The 21,677-nt window shown below is 54.3% G+C and overlaps 14 protein-coding genes across 14 annotated transcripts; 8 read left to right on the top strand and 6 right to left on the bottom strand.

Moving 5' to 3' along the window:
- Positions 1–31: 31 nt before the first annotated feature.
- KL911_005111 (uncharacterized protein) lies at positions 32–454 on the bottom strand (the record flags this gene model as incomplete). The annotated part of the gene is made up of 1 exon (XM_043200478.1): positions 32–454. One exon carries the CDS (start codon positions 452–454, stop codon positions 32–34), a length of 423 nt encoding a protein of 140 aa, XP_043052076.1.
- Positions 455–498: 44 nt separating this feature from the next.
- Positions 499–2,004, top strand: KL911_005110 (uncharacterized protein; the record flags this gene model as incomplete). Its single annotated transcript, XM_043200477.1, has 1 exon — positions 499–2,004. The coding sequence occupies one exon, from the start codon at positions 499–501 to the stop codon at positions 2,002–2,004; it is 1,506 nt and encodes a 501-aa protein (XP_043052075.1).
- Positions 2,005–2,405: 401 nt separating this feature from the next.
- KL911_005109 (uncharacterized protein) lies at positions 2,406–3,631 on the top strand (the record flags this gene model as incomplete). Its single annotated transcript, XM_043200475.1, has 2 exons — positions 2,406–2,453; positions 2,645–3,631. 2 exons carry the CDS (start codon positions 2,406–2,408, stop codon positions 3,629–3,631), a joined length of 1,035 nt encoding a protein of 344 aa, XP_043052074.1.
- Positions 3,632–3,904: 273 nt separating this feature from the next.
- Positions 3,905–4,804, bottom strand: KL911_005108 (uncharacterized protein; the record flags this gene model as incomplete). Its single annotated transcript, XM_043200474.1, has 1 exon — positions 3,905–4,804. The coding sequence occupies one exon, from the start codon at positions 4,802–4,804 to the stop codon at positions 3,905–3,907; it is 900 nt and encodes a 299-aa protein (XP_043052073.1).
- A 68-nt stretch (positions 4,805–4,872) lies between these two features.
- Positions 4,873–6,405, top strand: KL911_005107 (uncharacterized protein; the record flags this gene model as incomplete). The annotated part of the gene is made up of 1 exon (XM_043200473.1): positions 4,873–6,405. One exon carries the CDS (start codon positions 4,873–4,875, stop codon positions 6,403–6,405), a length of 1,533 nt encoding a protein of 510 aa, XP_043052072.1.
- Positions 6,406–6,489: 84 nt separating this feature from the next.
- KL911_005106 (uncharacterized protein) lies at positions 6,490–7,941 on the top strand (the record flags this gene model as incomplete). The annotated part of the gene is made up of 2 exons (XM_043200472.1): positions 6,490–7,022; positions 7,092–7,941. The coding sequence occupies 2 exons, from the start codon at positions 6,490–6,492 to the stop codon at positions 7,939–7,941; spliced, it is 1,383 nt and encodes a 460-aa protein (XP_043052071.1).
- A 52-nt stretch (positions 7,942–7,993) lies between these two features.
- KL911_005105 (uncharacterized protein) lies at positions 7,994–10,684 on the bottom strand (the record flags this gene model as incomplete). Its single annotated transcript, XM_043200471.1, has 1 exon — positions 7,994–10,684. One exon carries the CDS (start codon positions 10,682–10,684, stop codon positions 7,994–7,996), a length of 2,691 nt encoding a protein of 896 aa, XP_043052070.1.
- Positions 10,685–10,951: 267 nt separating this feature from the next.
- Positions 10,952–12,628, bottom strand: KL911_005104 (uncharacterized protein; the record flags this gene model as incomplete). The annotated part of the gene is made up of 1 exon (XM_043200470.1): positions 10,952–12,628. One exon carries the CDS (start codon positions 12,626–12,628, stop codon positions 10,952–10,954), a length of 1,677 nt encoding a protein of 558 aa, XP_043052069.1.
- A 101-nt stretch (positions 12,629–12,729) lies between these two features.
- KL911_005103 (uncharacterized protein) lies at positions 12,730–13,173 on the top strand (the record flags this gene model as incomplete). Its single annotated transcript, XM_043200469.1, has 1 exon — positions 12,730–13,173. The coding sequence occupies one exon, from the start codon at positions 12,730–12,732 to the stop codon at positions 13,171–13,173; it is 444 nt and encodes a 147-aa protein (XP_043052068.1).
- A 41-nt stretch (positions 13,174–13,214) lies between these two features.
- Positions 13,215–15,254, bottom strand: KL911_005102 (uncharacterized protein; the record flags this gene model as incomplete). The annotated part of the gene is made up of 1 exon (XM_043200468.1): positions 13,215–15,254. One exon carries the CDS (start codon positions 15,252–15,254, stop codon positions 13,215–13,217), a length of 2,040 nt encoding a protein of 679 aa, XP_043052067.1.
- A 267-nt stretch (positions 15,255–15,521) lies between these two features.
- Positions 15,522–16,270, bottom strand: KL911_005101 (uncharacterized protein; the record flags this gene model as incomplete). The annotated part of the gene is made up of 2 exons (XM_043200467.1): positions 15,522–15,745; positions 16,174–16,270. 2 exons carry the CDS (start codon positions 16,268–16,270, stop codon positions 15,522–15,524), a joined length of 321 nt encoding a protein of 106 aa, XP_043052066.1.
- A 94-nt stretch (positions 16,271–16,364) lies between these two features.
- On the top strand, positions 16,365–17,278 carry KL911_005100 (uncharacterized protein; the record flags this gene model as incomplete). The annotated part of the gene is made up of 2 exons (XM_043200466.1): positions 16,365–16,455; positions 16,737–17,278. The coding sequence occupies 2 exons, from the start codon at positions 16,365–16,367 to the stop codon at positions 17,276–17,278; spliced, it is 633 nt and encodes a 210-aa protein (XP_043052065.1).
- Positions 17,279–17,307: 29 nt separating this feature from the next.
- On the top strand, positions 17,308–17,922 carry KL911_005099 (uncharacterized protein; the record flags this gene model as incomplete). Its single annotated transcript, XM_043200463.1, has 1 exon — positions 17,308–17,922. The coding sequence occupies one exon, from the start codon at positions 17,308–17,310 to the stop codon at positions 17,920–17,922; it is 615 nt and encodes a 204-aa protein (XP_043052064.1).
- A 324-nt stretch (positions 17,923–18,246) lies between these two features.
- Positions 18,247–21,435, top strand: KL911_005098 (uncharacterized protein; the record flags this gene model as incomplete). Its single annotated transcript, XM_043200462.1, has 1 exon — positions 18,247–21,435. The coding sequence occupies one exon, from the start codon at positions 18,247–18,249 to the stop codon at positions 21,433–21,435; it is 3,189 nt and encodes a 1,062-aa protein (XP_043052063.1).
- Positions 21,436–21,677: the final 242 nt, after the last annotated feature.

Raw genomic sequence — 21,677 nt, 5'->3', positions numbered from 1 at the left:
CTATATACGATACACAAACACACTAGCGATCTCACTCGGGAACCTCCAGTCCGACTCTCCTGGCTGTCTTGCGCACCTTGTCGGTCTGCTTCATGCTGATTCCCGGGTTATATCTTTCGAGCAGCTCGACGTATTCTCTCTGGCTTTTGACGAAGGAGGCCATGTTTTTGAGGTGTTCTAGCTGTTTGGAGGTCAACGCGTCCGAGTCCAAAGCCTTCACCATGTCGACATTCACCTTTGGCATGGTCACCTGTGTAGTTTTCTTGACCTCCTCCACGAGTCTAGCGTCCTCTTCCGGACTGAGCACCTTGCCAGACCGGACGTACTGCATTCTCTTGTACTGTATAAGGGCTTCCTGTTTCTTGAGCATGTCCTTCGAGTGTTTCTCGAAAGCTCTCTCGACGGCGGTTTGCAGCTCGCTCACCAAACTCTGGAAGATCTTGCGGCCGGACATGAAAATAATATAAAAAATAAGAAAATAGAAAAAATATCAAAACCATGTCCGACCTCAACGTTGACGACCTGCCGAAAGATTGGCTCGAGTTATCGCGGTATTTGCATAACAACGCGCACGATTTTTCTGCGTGGGAGCAGCTGGTCAGTGTCGCTCTCAAGCTGAAGCAGGACGCGGTGTCCAGCAGACTGGTGGCCATCTCGTACGAGAACCTGCTGGTCAATTTCCCGTTCTGCGAGCAGTACTGGTGCAATTATGCGGATTATTTGTTCCGTGCGGGTCGCACAGACGAGGCTCGCGAAATATACGAGCGCGGCGTCGAAGTTGTGCCCATGTCGATCGTGATATGGACAAAATACTTGGACTTTGTGGTCGAGACCGTGCACCAGTACGACCCGGTCATTGCTCTGTTCGAGCGCGCCAGAACACAGGTGGGGACGCATTTCTACGCCCACTTGCTGTACGACCGGTATCTACAGTTTCTCAAGGCGCATCGCAGGACTAAAGAATACCATTATCTTCTGAGACGGGTGATCGAGGTGCCATTGTACCACTACTCCAAATACATCAGGCAGTTCTTCAAGCTCATCGAAAACGCGGATCTCGACACCATCAAGTACCTGATCACCAAGGAAGATCTGAAAACCGTCTATAAGCTGAGCTGGCCGGATCTTATAGGACGCAAAGACGACAAAGTCTTCACCGACCTGAAAAAAGACATGCGCAAACGCTACATGGACCTGTATATCACGACGCAGTACAACGTGTTCCAGCTGTGGCCGTTCGAGGAGGCCGTGACGCGACCCTATTTTGCTCCCGACGAGCTGGAGCGCCGCGAACTGCACAACTGGAACAGATACCTCGAATACTGCGAGACGCTGTCGCTCAAGTCGTCTCACAAAGATTCGAACTCGGCGATCACGAAGAACACGCGCAAGCTCATCGACACGGTTTACGGCCGATGCCTGATAGCCACTGCGTACTACCCGTTTTTCTGGATCAAATACAGCAACTACTACCTCAATCTCAACCAGCTGGACAGAGCGAAAAAAATACTGGTGACTGGGATATACCACTGTGCGACAGAAAACGTCAAGCTGCGGCTGAGGCTGGCGGATCTGGAGGTGCTGACCAGAAACTTGAGTGCTGCGAAAGCCGTGGTGGTCGATCTCTTGCAGATGTATCCGAACTCGGTGCAGGGCTGGCTGAAACTGCTCCAGCTGGAGCAGCTGGGGAAAAATAAAGACCTGCTGCAGCTGGTCGAAGCCAAGCTCGACGAGGTCGCCGGGTCCGAGCACGAGCGCCATTTCGATTATCTGTTTTTGGAGCTGCTGTCGTACAATCTCGATCTAGAGCCTTTCCTGCTCAAGTACCAGCACAAAACCAGCTACCTGTTCTGGAAAGCATGCATAGACTATTACTATCTCTACTCGCCCGACGCCACGAAGCTGCAAAAGATGTACCTGCTGGCGCTGGAGAAGCTCGCAGACGCCGACAAAGCCCGGCTCGAGGAGTATCTGGACGGCGTGGTCGAGAAGGAGTACTTCTAATCTGTAAATTAATCTATTTACGCTATTTTATCACGCACACGTTCAGCGAGGTGATTGCGATCCAGAAAAAGACGGCAATGTACCCAACAAGTCTGTCGACCTTCCAGTTGCGCAGCGGGACAATGGTGATGTATATGAGCAGAATGAAAACGAGGCTGAAGCTGGACAATTTCAAGTGGTTGTCCACTGTGAATTCCACAGGGGAGCCTGTTTTTATGCTGACCACGAGCGAGCTGAGGCCAACTCCGAACAGAATGTAGAGCAGCGGCGAGCCGAAGCAGGCGTGCAGGCCCGTGAGCGCGAGTCCGAGGGACGAGAGCGTGCTGTTGGTGATGAGGTCACCGATCGAGTTGCCCATGGAGAGCACCGTCAGCCCCAGCACGGACTCGTCGACGCCGTAGATGGTGCCGGTGTTTTTCAGGATGTTGACGATTTCCGACGCGGCAGCCGTGATGAGGTTGAGCACGTTGACGAAGCCGACGAGCGCGGAAATCGCCGGGAACAGGCGGCGGTAAACGGAGTGGCCTAACGCGCTGAAAACTAGATTGGCAGCAAACAGCGCCGCCGTCAGTTGCAGCACGTGCGACGAGAGCTCGTGGAGGACGACGAGCGGCGTGAGCAGCAGCTGCACGTGAAATAGCCGGACGTTGAGGTCGAACTCTCTGCGCGAGTTGGCGGGCGTGGGCACGGCGAGGTTGATGCAGAAAGCGAGCGGGAGCGTGGCGATGTTGAAGAGCGACTCGAACGGCTTGTTGCGCAGGGCCAGCCGGCCGTAGTTGGGGACCAGCTTGGTTTTCCACGAGACCTCGACGGGCTCTGCGGACAGGATCGTCGTAATCGACGCCGCCGACGCGACGGACGACGTGCGCGAGAGCCGCGCTGGTGGCAGCAGCCGGTCCTCGTCAGAGACCGGCGACTGCGGCGTGTCGTCGTCGGCGGGCGTGATGACGATGTGCAACGGCAAAGGGACGTCGTACTGCCCCGTCTGGACGGGCTCGTCGCCCGACTCGCCGCGGCAGTAGTTTGCTATGTGTTTGAGGTCGCACGTTCTGAAGGCCAGCTTGATGGAGTCCGCCAGCGACAGCCGGAAACTCTGGCCCGTCTCGAGACTCTCGATGTTCTGCTCGAACGCGTCGACCGCCGTTGCCTCTGTTTCGGCGCTTGTGTGGTCCTGGACCTTGGGCCGCGTCTCGGCGAGCAGCTTATCGGGACTGAGGAAGCTGATCAAGATGTACGTAGCGTACAGCAGACACATGGCGATGCTCTCGGGCAGCTTGATTTTGCCGTCGAGCAGGAAAAGCAGCGACAGCACCACGAGCGTGAGGAACAGAGCGACGTCCCTGACAAACGAGGTGTAGTCCACGGTGAAGGGGCGGACGATGGCCATGCTGCCGACCACGACGGTGAGCGCGAAATTGGCGGACCCGAGCAGCTCGCCGATGGCCAGCGCCGTGGAGCCGGAGTTCATAGCGATCCAGGTCGACAGGATGTCGGGGGAGCCGTTGGCAAACGCCAGCAGCGTGAGCCCGGACAGTTTCTCGCCGAGATTGAGCAGTCTGGCCAGAAACGTGAGGTTGGGCGTGAGGCAGTTGGACGCCAGGAACCCAAGCACAAAAAACAGCGTTGAGATCAGCACCATGAGCATGCCCACGATAACCCACGCAGGCATCTGCGACAGAAACCCTGAACAGTAGTACAGCTCCATATACTTGAAGTTCGAGCGATCGCAGGTGTCCAAGATGAACTGGCACGCCGTCTGCGCGTCGCCCGGCGGCACAGGACACGTACGCGAGGAGTTGGCAAAGGCGGCAATCGTCATGGTGACAATACAGCCATAGGTTGCAAAAATATGATCTATTTAAATAAATTAAATAATATTTTTTCATCATGCTATGTACACTCACTGCGCCTGCCTGAGCAGCAGCGGAACTTTTTCGTTGCCGTAAAAAGGCAGGCCCAGACCGCTCAGCAGCGTGCGGGCCTCGTAGTCGAGTTGCGCGCTCGTGTGCAGCGTCAGCCAGAACCCGTAGGTGTTGGGCCAGGAGTCCTGGTTGTGCTCGATCTCCGGGAACAGACGCACGGTCTCGGCACTCAGACCAAACGCGATGTTGCCGTACTGGTCACCCGCCGAGGTCCGGATTCCCTTGAAGTCTCTGGTCCGAGGAAGAACCAGCTCGGTGAGCGTGGTGAGAAACTGGTGCGCCGGGGCGCCCGTGAGTCTGGTGCGGGCTCCCATCAGCATTCCCGGCCGCAGCTTCCACGAGGGAACGTTGGTTTTAGCGTAGATCGGGTACACCTTGGAGTTTGTGATTTGCTGGATCTGCAGTAGCGCAGCAACAGCAGCAGAACTATTCGCCTTGGCCTCCGCCACGAAACAGTTGATCGACACGCCCTCGAAAAATGGCACGTTTTTCCACGTGCGTGGGCGGATCGTCGGCGACGGCACAATCTGTCCCTTTGGTTTCTGCAACGGTCTGTTGATGTGGTACGGCGACGACATGTCCCACTTCCTTTTCTTAGGACCCACCACTTCCTTCTGGTCGTGCTGGTAGTTGATCAGCAGCAGGTCCGACTTGAGCGTGTTGTGGTAGTGTTCCTTGACTCTGTCCTGTCCCACCAGAAAAGGTCTATATTTTGGCGAGCGGACGTCGGACGGCGGCAGCTTCAACTCCGGGAATCTTGGCGAGAGCAGCTGTTTTCTGATGCGCACGCGGTGGTGCACCGGTTTCACCAGCGAGCAGCCGGGTCTTCCGGCCGCGGTGCTGCTGCTGGAGAACTGTCTCAGCTGAACAAAAACCATGGACAAAATAATTAAAAAAGACCTTGAAAAATTAAATAAAAAATCGTTACCCGGTAATCTCTGTTAACATGCGATTCACGCCCCATCGAAACCCGCACTTCCAGTACGACTCTGACGAGCCCGTGTCGGGGTACGACTCGCTGTCGGAGACGGAGGACGAAATTGAAGACTTGGGACAGGTGCTGGGCACGCTGGATCTGAAAAGCCGGTTCGACTATGTGCTGAAGATGTGCGACTACGAGGACGCCAGCCCGTCTCCGGAGGTGGTGGACCGCACGAGGGAGTCGTCTCTTGACGAGGACGAGCCCGAGATGGCGAAGAAGAACGATTTCGACCCGTTGCGGTATTTTGCGGACGTGCTGTCTGAACGGCTGGAGCAGAGTAAAGAGCGAGTTTTGCATGTTATCGAGGCCGAAGAGGAGCGCAAGAGGCTGGAGGAGGAGAGGCGCAGGGAAGAGGAGCGCAAAAGGGCGGAAGCAGAGCGCAGGAGACAGGAAGAAGAGCGCAGAAGGATGGAAGAGGAAGAACGCAGAAAGAAAGAAGAGGAGGAGAAGAAAAGGCAGCTGGAGCTTGAGCAGGCGAGAAAGCGCAAGGAGGAGGAAGAGCGGAAGACGATAGAGGACGAGAGGCGGCGCAAGGAGGCCGACGAGGCCGCCAAGAAGGCCGAATACGGCAAAACGAACTATGCAGCTGTAGAACAGCAGTTTCTCAAGTACAAGCAGGACATCGCAGACATCAAGCGGGATGTTGTGGAGAAAATGAAGGAGCCGGCCAATAAGGAGCTCAAGAAGCTTGTGGGCGTGCAGAAACGGAAGATCAACCCGAAGTTTGGCCAGCTGACAAACAGCGAGCCGCAGTGGCAGCGGATCATGTCCCAGATCCACGGGCTGGTCACTGAGGCGAAGGGCAACGAGCTGGCGTACAAGTGGCTGCTGAATTTCATGGCCAAGGCGATCATCTCGCAGGCAGAGACAGAGGTGACTGTGAAGCCAGACAGCGCTGTTCCGCTGGCGAAACTTGCTCTGAACCTGCTGATTGTGTTTCCAGAGTTTGAATACTACCTGCTGGCGCGGTTTGTCAAGAAATGCCCACTGGTGATTGGCTACACCTGCACGATCGACACAGAGGAGGGCCGGCTGCGTATGGGCTGGAAAAGGAAGGCAGACGGCAAATGGGAGGAGGATATCCAGTACGACGAGCGGCTCTCAGGCATAGCGACCGTGTACGCTGTGATGTGTCGGCTGCAGATCGACGCGACGTTCCTGGGCTGCGACGCGGCCCAGACGAAGCACCCGCTTCCGATTTCTCGAGCATGGACGATGATGAGCCGGCTCGTGAACCTGCCGCTGGAGCTGGCCACCAGCGTGCACTTCGCGGTGGCCGGGATGTGGTGGGACTCGTGCGCAGCGCAGATCTGCGCCGCCTACGGCAGACAGGGCGCAAAGCTGCTGCGGGTCACGTGCGCCGACTGGACGCAGGCGGTAGCCGAGCGCAGGTACAGCGGGGCGGCCCGTTTGCGGCTCCTGGGCGAGGACTGGCAGCGGGGCGGCGAGCTGAAGCAGTTCAGGGGCATGACGAGCGAGGACGTGCCCGATAGCTAAGTCAGGCTGTGCAACCTCGAATAAATTTGCGCCTTATCTACTGGAATTCTGTCGAAGCATTTTGATTAAATTATTTTTTACGCCATGAGTCGGCCACACATTCCCGCCACGGTGCAGGCGCCTTTTCCGCTGGTGATCCGCAACACCAGTGTTGTTGCCGGCTTTGGCCGCGGCTCCGCCGAGATGGGCATCCCTACGGCCAACGTGCCCGTGGACGACGAGCCGGAGTTGCAGAAGCTGGACACAGGGGTGTACTTCGGGTTTGTGCGGCTGCTGAGGCCGGAACAGACGCCGGAGACGAAGGTGGTGCCGCGCTCGGACGGAAAGAGCGAGGTGGAGTTCACGTACGGCGCCAATTTGGCAGACAGCGACTTCGAGGTGCAGCCAATGGTGATGTCGCTGGGCTGGAACCCGTTCTTCAAGAACAGCAAGAAGGCGTGCGAGCTGCACATTCTGCACGAGTTCAGGTCGACCTTCTACGGGTGCCGGCTGAACTTCAACATCCTTGGGTACGTGCGGCCCGAGCTGGACTACGTGTCGATGGAGGCCCTGATCAAGGACATCCAGCTGGACATCGAGACGGCGAGGAAGTATCTGGCGATGCCGGAGTACGCCAAGTATGCAGATGTATAGAATAACAGTCTACATGAGTTTGAGCTTGTCGCTTCTGCCCATGAGCGTGGCAGCGGCGACGGTCAGCATCTTGCTGAACCAGAACGCGTTCAGAATGTCCAGGACGAAATTCGTCGAGAGAATGATGACGGCCGTCGACGGCACAAACCGCGGGTCGTGTCGCGCGGCGTACAGGTCCAGGGCCAGTCTGTAGATCTGGTACCAGCCCCAGCAGATTCGTGCGCCGAAAAAGGTCGAGATCAGCAGCACGTTGTTGGCCAGCGCGAGCCACTCGGGCACGAGCTGGGGGAACTTGAGAGCGACCCAGCGCAGGTTCAGAAACGGCGTCGAAACTTCAAAGAGCAGGAAAATCGGGCTGTAGTAGTGGATCATCTGGGTGCGGATGCCAGACAGAAAGACGGTGCTGGCCATGACGCCGTGGATCAGAAAGCCCAGCCCAAAGTGCTGCAGATGGCGCAGCGACATCGCCGTGTCCCACACAAAATAGCTCGCGGCCAGCGTGCTGTACATTTCAGAGTACGGCGTGGTCGCAAAAACGCGGTCCTTGTTGAGGTATTTGTTGTCGAAAAGCGGGATCGCCAGCACCACGATCAGCGTCGACTGGATGAAGGACACGATCCGCATGCTGAGGTCGAGCCGGTCGACTTTTTTGGGGACCAGAGACCGCATTCGGGGCAGCAGACAAAGCAGCCGGCACACCAGATACAGGCCGTGGTAGAACAGCACACCGAACACCAGCACGTCCAGGACCTCCAGCAGCTTGCTGCCCGAGCGGTCTGGCACAATGGAGTCCAGGAGCGGGACCCGGACGGCAATCGGAACGCGGTACTCGCAAGATGCCCTAAAATTCGAAATGAGATCCATGGAAAAGTACTTCCGTGCGCCAGAAGAGCCTTGGGTTAGAGAAAAAATTAAAATAAATGGTGGCATTTTATTTATTTGATTTACTTTATTCTTACACCTGCGACACCACGGCCTGGCTGGTCTTGCGCGCAATCGCGGCAACCTTGTCTCCCAGGGACAGGGCCAGGCCCTGGCCCTTTGACCGGATCCGCACATGGCCCACGATCGGGCCCTCTGCGGTCTTTTCGATGCACAGGTTGGCCAGAGCGTCCTCGCCGAAGGACGACCTCGAGTACAGGTTGGCAGACAAAAACTGGCACTCCTCGCCGATCACCGCGCCCGGAGTCAGGTTGTTCATGTTGGTGCCCTCCAGGAGCTCGTCCAGGTACTCCTTCAGCGTTGGAAGGTTGGACTTCACGCTGATCTTGTTCTCCCATTCGAACTCGTTCCACATCTTTCTGAATTGCGCCTCTGTACACGTAGCAGGCTTGATGTAGTCCATGATGTCCACGTGCAAATCCGACAGGATCACAATGGTGTTCTCGTCGGCGTGCTGGCCGTCGTAGACGATGTTTCCGAAAATGACGCCCGTGTCGGCAGAGGTCACCTTGATCGTGGTCTGGACACGGTGGAACGCGTGCGGCCCGATGTTCTGGGTCGTCGGCTTGTCCACCACCTTGAGGTCTCCCAGCGTGGCAAACTCGACGCTTAGGTTTCTCAGGGTCTCTGTAGTTTGGTTCACCAACAGAACGTCCAACGTCACGTCGAACTGGTGCACCTTGACGTAGGCCTCGGCATAGACGGGGTCCGAGAAACCGGTCAGCTGCTTGATCTTCTTCAGCCTCGACGACAGGTCCTCCTTCACAACGGTGGCCCCCGCGGCAAGCGTCAGGTCCTCCTCGTCCAGATCTTCCACCTTGTCCTTGGTGCTCAGCTGTCGGAAGACAATGGCATCGTCGACCTGCTCTGCGTTGTCCTGGACGCTGGCCTGCTCCTTGTCCTTGAGCTGTTGCGCCTCGGCGGCCAATTGTTGCTTGTATGCCTTTTTGGTGTCGACGAGGAACGCCTCGTCGATCAGCGACTCGTCTTTTCCTTCCTCGCTCAAAAACCTGACGCACGATAATATTCTCTCTGCAGAGTCCTCGTCGATGCGCTTCTTCACCAACGGCGACTCGCCAGCTCTCAAGATGGACACCATTATTAGCATGGCCTCGGCCTTCAGAGCATTCAGCAGGTCGGTCTTGCTAGTGATCTTGCTCAGCCTCAACACCATCTTGACCAGGGTGGAGGCCAGAACAGAGCCTAGGTAGAAATCACCTTCCAACAGCAGAGCCCTGAGAGGGTGCTTGGTAGCCGTAGACACGGCAGCGGTTTTGGAGTCGCCTAGAGCGACCTCGGTAGCATAGGTTCCGTCTGCAAGAATCTTTGGACCGGTGTGGCCGTTGGCCTTCACCTCCTCTTCCTGCTCGTCGTCGTGGCCCTTGTTCTCGGCAGCCACAATAGGTATCTCGCCGATGCTGGCCCGGATGGCCTTCCAGGCGGTCTGGATGTCCTTTTCGTCCAGCGAGTATTCTCCGATGATCCACAGACTGCCTCTGAAGATCTTGCCACTCTTGATCGTCTTGAGCGACACAATCAGCCTCTGGATAATGTGGCTCCTGAGGTCTGGGAATTTCTCCACCACCTCTTTGACAAAAGTGATAACCTCGGCAGCTGCGGTCGTGTTCAGCTCGCTTATGAAGTCCAGCAGCAGGTCGACCACGCTGGCTGCCACCTCGTGGAATCTGATTGCACAGGAGTGGATGGCAGAAATCAGCAGCTGTCTGTATTCGGCAGATTTTTCTTCGTTGGACGTGGAGGTTTTCTGGAGCTCTTTTTTCAGCAGTTTAACCACATCGTCGACGTTCTTACTGGTGACCAGCGACAGGGTGATTTCGATGGCTTTTTGTCTCACATCGAGCGATGGGGCGCTCAGAACCCGGAGGATGTCGAGACACATGTCGTCCAGCATGTCCTCGTGCTTGAGGTGCAGCTCGTTGACGATCTCCAGAGCAATGAGTTTGACGTTGTTGTCGGGCTCCTTGACGGCCAGCTCGATGAACTTCGACGCAGCACCGGTGATCGCTGCTTGTGAGTGGGACAGCACGCTCAAGGTAGAGGCAGCCTCATAGATCACCGCGTTGTTGGAGGATTCAAGCAGATCCGAGATGATGTGCAAGTACTGTGGTTTGAGCTCGGGATTGGACACGGCGTCCTTTCTGATAAACTCGATTATGGCCAGCTGGATGATCGGGTCGATGGACGTCACCGCCTGCGACTGGATGAACCGCAGAGCAGCCTCTCTGTCCAGGTGCCCGAGACAAACAAAGGCATTGCGTTTGCATGTAGGGTCGTTCTCGACGGCCAAAAAGTCTGCCAACAGCTCCGCCGCGTCTGGGATCAGATGGTCGGACACCAGGTGGACGGAATAGATGGCAAAGACGGCGTTTTTGCGGACGTACGCATGACGGTGTTCCAAACATTGTCTGGCAGAAGGCACCAGAGGTTCCAGTAACTCCGGCTCCTTCAGCTTCGACAGAAACCTCAGCGTGCTGCCGCGGATGTACTCGTTAGCGTGTTGCAGGTCGTGCTGGATGGCATTGCACACAAGGATCATCTCGTGCTTGAGCTTGCCGTCCTGTTCGTATTTCGGACAGATCTCCCAGTAGAAGTAGAGCAGTTTCTTCAGGTCCTTGTTTCTCGACGGCATCACGTACCGGATGATGTGCATCAGCAGCCCAGGCATTGGGTCCGAGTTGAGCATTGTGATGAGGATCTGCTTCATCACCTCTATCTTGCGCTCGTCGTCGCCCTTCTCAAGCTGGTTCTTGAACTCATTAACCGAGGTTTTACTCGCGGTGTTGGGCTGGCGGTTAGTTTTCGGCAGACCTCGTACTTACTTCGTAGACCAACGTATACGCAACGTCTGCAGACATAGGAGGGTTGTTTTGTTCGACACGTATTTTTTTCCAAGCGAAATTCGAAAAATACAGATCGTCGCGTCGGCGCGTCGATATCTCATTATACAGTGCTACTCGTCAGGGTTGGCAACAAACAGATTGAGCCGCGGTTGTGGAGGCTGGACGCTGCGGACGCTGGTCATCCGCCTCAGACCCTCGTCAGAGGCCGTGAGCCGTTTCAGCTGATCTGCCACCTCGAGCACCTCTGCGTCCGGGTCCTGCGGAATCTTGGTTTTCCCGGTTGAATGGCTGAGCTTCGAATCCGGCAGCTCGTCGTCGTCGATCTCCGACGCAAGCAGCCCAGGATGCTGCGCGCCGTGCTTGATGGCCGCCTGGTACGAAAATAGCGACGATTGCCGCGAAGCCGTGCGCGAGTGCTTGCCCTTGTTTTTCCGTATCGCTATGGGCAGGATGTTGGTGCTGGGATTTTTGTCCACGTACGTTGTTGCTGCGGCCGTGCGCAGCCGGTAGATGTACAGCGACGGCTTGTGCAGCTCGCTGTCGTCTTGTTCTTTTTCAGCGTCGGGCCTGCCGTTTTTTGGCAGCGCGTTAGGCTGCTTTATCGTCTCAAACAGCTCGGGCTGCGCAGTCGACATTGACACCGCCCTCGCGCCGCGGCCGGTCGACGGGTTGTCGGGAGGCGGTCTTTTCTTCGCCTGCGCCGCTCCAGAAACCGCCTGCGCAGGCTGCACCACGTTGGAGTGCGAAAGAGGTACCACGGTCGGGGCCTCGCGCCGGTCGTAGGTCGGGAGCGGCGGCGACTCCTCGAGCGACGGGTTGGTCACCACCATCTTGTGCTGCGGCTGTATTTCGTCCACATCGAAGTGCGTGTAATTCAGCGGCTTGGCTATGAAGCTGACTCCGGAGTCGTCGTCATCCTCGTCGTCTTCTGCGATCTGTGTAGCTCTGGGCTTGGAGTCAATCGACTGCTGGCGGTAGAGCGGGCCAGAGCTCTCGCTGGGATAATATTCCGTGCTCTCTGAGTCGGCATTCTGCACACGCAACGTTGTACTGCGTGCTTCTGTAGGATACAGCTCGTCGTTGACGGAGTCGTCTGTGCTGATATCCGAGCGCGTCTCGCGCACGTCGAAGTACTGGTCGGACTCGGACGACTGGTTCTGGAAGTTGTAGGACGGGGCCGAGAAATACAGCTCGTTGTCCAGCTCTGGCTGTTGCTGTGGCGGTGCATTTGTGTCTGCAGTCTCGTAATTAAAAAGCTGCTCGGCAGCCAGCTTGCCTGAAAATAGCTCTTGCGTGGGGGTTTGCGCTTCGTCCTCGCGAGACGGCGACGGTTTTGGCGACGACGAGGCCGAGCTGAGAAGGTCGATGTATGGCTTTTCGAGCTGGGCGTTGGTTTGGAGTCCTCCAGGCGTCGATTTCTGATCGTCCGCTTCGGACTCTGGGCGTGTCTTTTCCTGTTCCTTGAAAGGGTCTAAAGAACGAGCTTCCTGGGCCAGAGGCTCGAGCTTGTTGTTCTCCGTGGGCTGTGGAGGCGGGCGTCGGCGCAGGGAAAGGTTGATTGGAGGCCGTTGCAGCGGTTTTTGCTGTGGCTGGGGCTGAAAACCCAGCAGGGACTCCGGGCTCTTGTCGATTGCAGACTGGGGAGGGTAGTAAGAGGACGACGTGCTGACGAGGGTGTCGGCCCTGGACAAGTCCGGAGGCGGTCTATCGTCTGGGATCTGGACGGTGATTCGGCGGTTTGCCGACGAGAGCACGGTTTCCAACTTGGAGTGTCTTTTGGTGGACATAAGAAGAACAAGGTACAGTAAATAAGCAGAGCAAAATAGGAGGTGCAGAGATTTCGAGGTGTGGAAAACTGAAAAATTTATTTGAATTTTTTTTAATCAGAATGGCCAAGAAGACAGACGAGGTCGACGAGGTCGACAACTACGAAAAGCGGCTGCCTGCGCTGCTGCCATTTGCAAAACCGCTTGCCTCCAAGAAACTGAACAAAAAAGTGCTCAAGACCGTGAAAAAAGCGTCCAAATCCAAGCATGTCAAGAGAGGCGTGAAAGAGGTGGTCAAGGCGCTGAGAAAGGGCGAGAAGGGGCTCGTCATCATCGCCGGCGACATCTCCCCTGCTGATGTCATTTCCCACATTCCTTGTCTGTGCGAGGACAACTCTGTTCCGTACCTTTTTGTGCCGTCGAAGGAGGACCTTGGGTCTGCCGGAGCTACCAAAAGACCGACCTCCTGTGTGATGATCGTTCCAGGAGGCGGGAAGAAAGACGCAAAGAGCGAGGAGTACAAGGACAGTTTTGACGAGATCGTGAAGGAAGCGCAGAAGTTGTAGGCAAGTTATCGAATATAGCCAATAAATTAAGCTTAGTCTATTTATTGTTGCTGCTGGGCCTCTTTTTGCAGCTCAGACCGCACCCAGCCCTCCAGACCGCCTTGGATGATGATCTCCTGGAGGTTGGTTCCCAGTTCGCCCACCTTCTGCTCGAGCACCACGGCGCCCGAAGAGTCGGTCACCGTGACCAGTGATTTGGGAACGTTCCATTTGAGGAACCAGCCGGTGCGTCTCGTCAGCTCAGGCTCGCTGTCTCTATATCTGTCGCGAAGCATGTTGATCAGGTCTGGGATTTCGAGCGTCAGAAGCGCGTTGTTGATGCTGTTTCGCGAGAAAATGTTGCCAAACGATCCTGCAACCACCAACTTAATATCTCTCGCCAAAATGCACGTAGCAGCCTGTTCTCTGGACGAGCCGGTACCGAAATTGAACCCGGAAACAATGATGTCGCCGGCCTTGGTCTTTTGCCCAAACTCAGAGTCGTAGTTCTCCATACACACCTCGGCCATTTTCTCTCTTGGAACGTCGTCCTGGTAGGTGTACTTGCCGGGGTATATGCCGTCCGTGTTGATATTGTCTGCGTCACAGAGCACCAGCTCGCCGGTGATCTCTTCAGGGAAGCCCGGGAGGACGGACCCGGCGGATTTGGCGGTGTCGTCCGAGGACGGAGGCTTTTCGTTGACCACAATGGTTTTTTTCACCTCTCTGGTTGGCGGACACGGCTTTCCCTCGACCTCTTCGGGAGCCGCGATTTTGCCGACAACAGCAGAAGCAGCGACAACTTCGGGAGACGCCAGGAACGCCAAAGCGTCCTTGGACCCCATTCTTCCCTTGAAGTTTCTGTTGGTAGCAGAGATACCGACTTCACCCTCCTCCAGCAAGCCGGTTCCCAGACCGATACACGGGCCACAGCCGGCTGGCAGCGGAATGCAGCCGGCGTCCAGAAGCGTTTGCCACGCGCCAGCGGCCTCGGCGTCGGCCTGGACCTCGGATGAAGCAGCAGCAATGTAGAACTTCACTCCCGGGGCGATTTTGTGGCCGCGGACGATATCGGCCGCAGCCTTGATGTCGCTGAGTCTGGAGTTGGTGCACGACACCAGGTACGCCTTGTCGACCTTCATGTTCTTGGCAGAAAGGTCGCTGAGCGAGTTGGACACCTTGACGGAGTTTGGCCCGGAAATGTACGGCGACAGCGTGGAGAGGTCGATGGTGAGCGTCTTGGCATAGTACGCGTCCGCGTCCGCGGCCAGCTTGTTCTGGCGCAGCTGCTCGACGGTCTCGTGGTTGATTCTCGGGTGGTTAGGGCCGAGTCTCAGCAGTCTATTGGTGTAGAAGTTGATAAGCGTCTCGTCGATCGGGAACAGCCCCGACAGCGCCCCCCATTCGGTGGTCATGTTGGCGATCGTCAGACGGTAGTCGATCGGCAGTTTGTGGATCTCGTCTCCAACAAACTCGATCGCGTGGTTGAGCACCTCGTCGTTGTTGAAAAGCCCGCACAGCGACACAATGACATCTTTTCCGGTGACTCCCTTCGGAAGAGAGCCCTTGAGCTCGACCTTGGCCACGGGAGGAATCTGCCACCAGGTCTGGCCGGTGGCCCAGATGGACGCAGCGTCGGTTCGGACGATTGGAGTTCCGAGCGATCCTATGCCTCCGTAGGTGTTTGAGTGAGAATCGGACGCCACAGTGAGGTTTGACGGGAACGCGTAGCCCTCCTCGATCATGATCTGATGGCCAATACCTCGTCCGGCAGGATAAAAGTCGATGCCCTGTTCCTTGGCGAACTGCTCGATGTTGTGATACTTGGCCAGATTTTTCTCTGTCTTGTTCTGCACGTCGTGGTCCAGCGTGTTGACAATCTGGCGGTTGTCCTTGACCTTCTTGGCGCCCAGTCCTTTGAACTTGAGCGCCACGGGCCACGAGTTGTCGTGGGACATCACGTGCGCAGGCCGGATGCTCACGTAGTCACCCGAGTAGACAAGCTTGTCTGGGGCCAGGCCGACGGCGTACTTCTGGACGATCTTCTCGGTCAGGTTCTGGCCGCGGCACCGTGCCAGACTCGTGGAAAAGTGTCTCGACATGCTGGATGACTAAATATTGAAAAAATCTGAAAAAATTATTTTATTTTCCTACGCCAATCACCGCCAACGGAGATGTAATGAGCGTTTTTGAGAATTTGACATTCGGCCTGTATGGTGCAACAGCCATCTTACATGCCGCGACACGCCTCGCGTCGTGATCTTCGAAGATCTGGTGGGCGCGCAGTCCTGAGTATAGCGATTTTGCGTCACCGCAGCCGAAATCTGTCGCTCGCCGCAGACCTGCTGAAAAGTAACTTCTCGTCTCTCTCAGCATTCAGTATCGCTGATTGATTGTGGACAGATGGACTGCGACTGTATTCTGCTGGCAAACACGATCGCCGACCAGCGTAATTGCTCCTCAGCAGCTACAGAAGGCGAACATGCTCGTCGTTGTCCATTTACGGCTCCCTTGTGTACTGCTCGGGACCCAGCACTCATTTGCACAACTAAGCACTCATCTCTTGTTTGCGACTTCCAAGCTGCTGGGTCCGCTCAGAGACACAGAAAAAAACAGTGCCGAAGCTACGTCCTTGTTCTGCTACCTTAAAAAAATGGTGGCAAGGAGTTGCAACCATGACTGTTTGCGGCCATGCTTTCTCAGAATAATCCCAGCAGCCTCGACTGGTAAATCAGAACAGCATGGTGATCATACAGATGACAATGAGTTTTCAAGAGTGTGCGGTATCGCTTCTACGCTCCAGTCTGGCACTGGAAGCCGGTTGTTCACTCACCACTAAGTTTTGACGCTTCAAAGGCTGAGAAAACACACGCCTGCAAACTTCTCTCTGTCTGACCCTCTGGTGCGCTTTCTCTTCCAATGGAAAAATGCAAATATTCCTCAGGAACCATGCTTGATGACCGCGTATTTGTCTGGCCACAAGCTTCTTTTAAACCTTTTTAACATTCTCCACGCTCAAACTGATCAGCAGTTTTGTCGCAGCAAGACATGGGTCCCGATTCTGAGCTTCTGCGGCTACTTCGTCGCCATGAAATGCTATGGCAGAGACGAGACTCATTTAACAGGCTCCCTCGCTATTTGGAACTTTCTTTTGGCGACCTGACTCTTACAAACTCGCTTTCCTGTCTCCGCAAGGGCGCAGTACTCAATATATGGGTGATTGCCGGCCGGTCGTGACCAAGATACGTCTAGCCAGGCTCGTAATTGACCCCAACTACGAGTCAAGCCGCGCCTCTGCTCGAAGTGCCTGGCAAAATCGCTTCCCTTTGCCGAGCAGTAGACCATTCATTAGTATATCTTGAGTATCACTCTAACGACGCTTTGGGAGTCAAGGTCAAGGAAGAAACGTTGCGGCGGAACAGCTGTGTTAGATCGCTTACATAAAAACTGAAAAATTAATGAAAAATATTTATCTAAAAAGAAAAATTTAATTTAAATATGACTAGCGAACACCAAGTGTAAGTACTGCCGCCGTTCCTCACTAACGTCCAGCAAACCGGTGACTGTCGAGAAACCCATCCCAGTGAATTACGATTTGGGCAATCTTGCCGTGTTCGACCCTAATCCTTTGGACGCCTCGAAGATCACCAACGACAAAACCAAAAACGACTATCTGAGAGACGTGACGAGAGACAACGTGCAGCTGCTAATCAACCAGGTGCTTTCCCTTCCATTGAAGAAGACGAGCGACAACTCCAATGGACAGAACTCGACAATGACGCTGATCCAGCTGCCTGATCCAACTACACAGCTTCCCCGCGAGAAGAGCATACCCAAGGCCAAAGAGCCAACCAAATGGGAGCTCTTTGCCGCAAAGAAAGGCATCAAGAAGAAGGGCAAGGACGGAAAGCTTGTGTACGACGAGAGAACCGGCAAATGGGTCAACAAATGGGGCTACAAGGGAAAGAACAAGGAGGTCGAGTCAGACTGGCTGGTCGAGCTTGACGACAAGAACGTGGGCACTGAAAACGAGCTCATTGATCCGCGCACACTGAGCAGAATGGAGCGCAAAAAGCTGGTGAAGAAGAACGAACTGCAAATGAAGCGTAATCGGGAGAAAAAATAGTTTTTTAGGTAAAAAATAATATATTTGTGATGTATTCTGATGAGGACTACTTGCCGACGATAGACGCGATTTTGAAAGTTTCAGATCTTTCGCAGGTGTCGGTGAAAAGAATACGGCGGGCGCTGGAAGCGCTGTTCGACGTTGATCTCACTGAGCAGAAAAAGAGGATCAACCAGTTAATATGGACCCGATACGAGCATTTTCTGGAACTAAGCGAGAACGGCAGCGAGGAAACGGAAACCAAAATCAAAAGACTCGAGAAGGAGAACAGGGAGATGGCCGCGCGGCTGAACCAGCTTCTCAAGAAGAAAGACGTCCACAAGGTGAAGAAAAAAGCGCGCAAGAGCACTCCTCAGGAAGCGTCTGCAAGCACTTCCAACCCGTTCACGAGAGGAGTGCTGCCCAGCGAGACTCTTGCGACGTTTCTGGGGTCGTCGGAACCTATAGCCCGCACACAGGTGGTGAAGAGGATATGGGACTATGTGAAGGCGAACGAACTGCAAAATCCAGATGACAGACGGGAGATCCTGTGCGACGACAAGTTGCGGCCGGTTTTCGGCGATAAGGTCAACATGTTCACGATGAACAAGGTGCTTGCCAAGCATTTATTCAATGTCGAGGACATTGTGCAAACGGCGGAATAGCCTGCAGGAGAAGCATATACTGTTTCTAGCGAGATCTTTTTTCTGACAGCTCGAGGGCAGTTTAACAATAACGACTTCCTATTTGTGCCAGAGCTACTTTTCTATTGCCGTAAGAGGAAATGTAATAGAAAGATTTTTTACGTTTACCCTACTCTGAGCTTTCTGAGATCCCCAGATTGACTTTTTTTTCTTTTTGCTTTTTAACACTTTGTTCACTAGGGCTGAAAACGGATATGCTCCAGCAGCAAAGCGCATCTCCCAGCTCAGCCAGACGATAGATCACGCCCTCCGCATTGTAACATTAGCAAGCCAGCCGTGTCTACGATGGACTCCGCCAAGGATTCGTATTTCAATAAGTATGTGTTTGAGTACTTTGTGCGGGTGCAGCTTTTGTACGACGACGAATTCCGCACGCGCAAAGTGGCCGAAATCGAGTCCATACCCAAGCAGCCCAGGATATCCACGAAAAAGCTCCATCTCAATTTTGGAAACCGAGACGAAGTGCTGAATCGGCAGTTTGTTGACGAACTCAAGACATTGCAAGGATACAAAGATATTGCCCTGAACCCACACACGCGCAAACTTCTGCATGGGTTCTACAACAGGTACGCCAAGGAGCTCAAGCACTGGGATGTGACTTTCATCCTCGACAATTTCGACCACTTCATAGCAGACACATTGACCAAAGACCCGGAAGTGTACTATATCAGCCGAGTACAGATGATCGATATGCTGCTTCTGTGCAAAGCGAGCGACGCACAGCGATCGAAGCTGCTCACGCGGAGAAGCAAAGTGCTTTCGGAGTCGTTCACAGTGGCCCCCGATATCAGAAACCAGAAATACCGAGAAGCGATTATGAAAGCGTTCCAGGTGACCAACGAACAACTAGAAAACAAAATCAAAGACCTGCGGATCTCGGTCAACAAGGCGGACGTCGTGCAGTACATCAACAGCGACGCGTCGCTTGTCGATCGGTACTCCGCCGAAGATTTTGAGTCACAGAGCTCGTACCGTAAGTGGCACGACAAGATTGTGCATCTCAACCAAGAATTGACGAAAAAATTCCAAACGCAGGACACGAAGCGAACCTCCACCTCGTACGTCCCGAACGATCTCATCCAGGTGCTCATGTACCTGAGAAACCTTGTGTACCACTCGTCGCCCGTTTTTTTTGACCAGTTTGTGCGCTGTCTCGAGGTCTGGCAGGTTGACCCGTTTGATATGTACATACGCATGGTGGAGGACATCCCGGAACACAAGCTGGACCTGGAATATGCGACGAAGTGCTACGGGCTGGCAAAGTTGTCCATGATCGTGCGATTGGACGTGGAGGACTGGCCTTCGCGGAAGCGCGAGCAACTGCTGCGAATGAACAGACAGGTGTTTTTCGAGTACAAGTCGTACTTGAGCGAGTGTTTTCTCAATTTCTTTGCGGACAAACGAAGCTTCACACGGGCATTGAATCTGTCGCAGTATATTCTAGTGGACGAGATAGAGTCGCTAGTTCTCTCAGGGCTGCGCACGGCCCTGTCTACGCGGCTGAACAGGCACTTCAAAGAGCTCAAACTTTCATTGAACAAGTCCAAGATCGAGTTCATTGCCAACCTCCTAGCCTATGTCAACCGCGACTTCGACGAGATTGAGGAGTGGGCTCTGAGCAACGCCGATTTAGACGAGAAAACCGAATTTATGAAAATCGCAATTGAATACCTCACAAGGCCAATCGAGGACTACCTGAAGGCCTTTATCATGGGCCTCAAGACAGCCAGCAAAGACGCCCCGGCAAATCAGGCAAACTCCAACCTGACGACGCTTCTCGAGCTTCTCTCCAAACTGCGGAAAAGGACCAACATGAATGTGAGTTTCCAGTCGATCCTGTTTCCCAACGTGCTGGACCTTGTGAAGAGCTGGGGCTCGGAAATCCGCGAACAGACAGACAGGGCAATTGAGAGCGACGACATGGAGCGACTCGAAGGCTGCTCGTACAGTTCGAGTGTGCAGAACGTGCTGGAGATTTGCAACGCTTATATTCGCATTCTCCAATCGTTTGAGTGGGAAAACGAGTACGAGTCGGCCCAGATGTTTGCGGAGCTCTACCGCAGCATTTCCGACACCCTGATCAATTACTCCAACGCCATGTTCATCAGGATTGAGAAAGACCTCAACTCTGGCCAGTTGCTCAATTTCAAAGGAGAATCTTGCACTTGTCTGAACAATATATTCAAGATTCTTGAGTACATGGATCAGTTCAAGACCGAGGACCTGACAAGGTACTCGGAAATCCTCAGTAAGAGGCCTGCGGCCACTTCAAAACGCACAAAAAAGGTCGTCTCGGTGGATATCAGGGGCGCTGAAAACGTGGAGGACAACCGCGGAGAGCCTCTGAGCTTGTACGTGCTGATTTCCGGAGTTATCAGTGGCCGCACGCGGTGCATTCCCAAGGACTACAATCCAGAGTGGAACGAGAAGTTTCAAGTTTCCACAAATAAGGAGTCGGGCTACTTGCGATTTGACCTGATCGAGAAAAGCGGCATTCTCTACAAGTCGGTCACTTATAAGCTACGTTTCAAAGACAGTTACGGCATTCCTATGGAGGAGAAGTTCAGCTTGAGCCCAAATTCGGGAAGGCTGAATGTCTGCATCCAGATCATTGTGGAGAAGAACGACCCGCTTTTCTACGTTGACCAGGCAAAACTGGAGATAAGAAAGGGAAGAGACCGGTCGATAAAGCTGTTTGTGGACCGTTTCTCAGAGGAGACAAAGGACATTTTCACGCGATCGTATTTGGAAGATAGTCTGCGGCGGACGCCTGCCACAGCCTTCGTGTTGAACCACAAGGCCTTAAAGGAGCCCGAAATTGACAAATATATCGACCAGATGCAGATGCACATGATCCAAGAGCTTTACGACAATATGGAGACCGAGTGCTTTGACGCGGTTATTGCTCAACTCTGGACCAAGATTCTGGACGAGGCAGAGAATCTGGTGCTGCCGCGTATATCGTTCCTGTTCTACAAAGTGGAATCGCGGCTGAACAAGCGCACGTCCGGCATCAACGGCATCCTTCCCTCGTCGCGCTATCGCAGGACAGACGACCTCGAATTCACGAGAGTAATGGAGTGGTGTCTGAAATTCAAGGACATGTTCCATTCTCCGGGAAAGATCTTGGACGCTCAAATCAACGCCATATACCAAGACTTCATGGAGATTTTCAAGCTGTTTCAACTGTCTGTACCTGAGCTCAAACGAAAGTACAACAGCACATGGACGGTTGTGAACAAGCACGTTGTTAAAAAGTACGTCCGTGAAGCAAAAGAGTCTGATCTTGGTCCAGAGGTGCGCAAGATGTTCCAGACCAAAGACCTTCTGCTTCGTGTTCTAATTGCAAAAAACGAGTTACGTTTCGCCAAGTCGTGTATTGAGGTTGAACAGCGCTACGAACGCGCTATCAAGACAGAGCTAGAATGCCATTACATGTCTCACAATTCACATGCGCAAATAGATTTAGTATAGGCGACGGAAATAATGGACAAATCTTTCATACGGCTGTGCAGGCACCGGTGAAATCTCAGCTAGATGGGCGTTTGTCTGAGGATTAGCCGCCCACGTAACACTGTATAAATGCGCCGAGCCCCAAAAAAATAACTTCATGGACAGCAGATTGCTCATTATTGGTACTCAGATGTGCCCCCTTCAGGAAGCTCTCTGTTCATCACGGACGATACTCTCAGGCTGGTTTGTCTGGGAGGACTCCG

The sequence above is a fragment of the Ogataea haglerorum genome (assembly GCF_019207285.1).
Source record: "Ogataea haglerorum isolate 81-453-3 chromosome Unknown 81-453-3_NODE_19_length_153765_cov_101.931563, whole genome shotgun sequence".
Lineage (NCBI taxonomy): Eukaryota > Fungi > Ascomycota > Pichiomycetes > Pichiales > Pichiaceae > Ogataea > Ogataea haglerorum.
The sequence above is the reverse complement of the archived record's forward strand: the minus strand, read 5'-3'. Positions and strand labels throughout refer to the sequence as shown.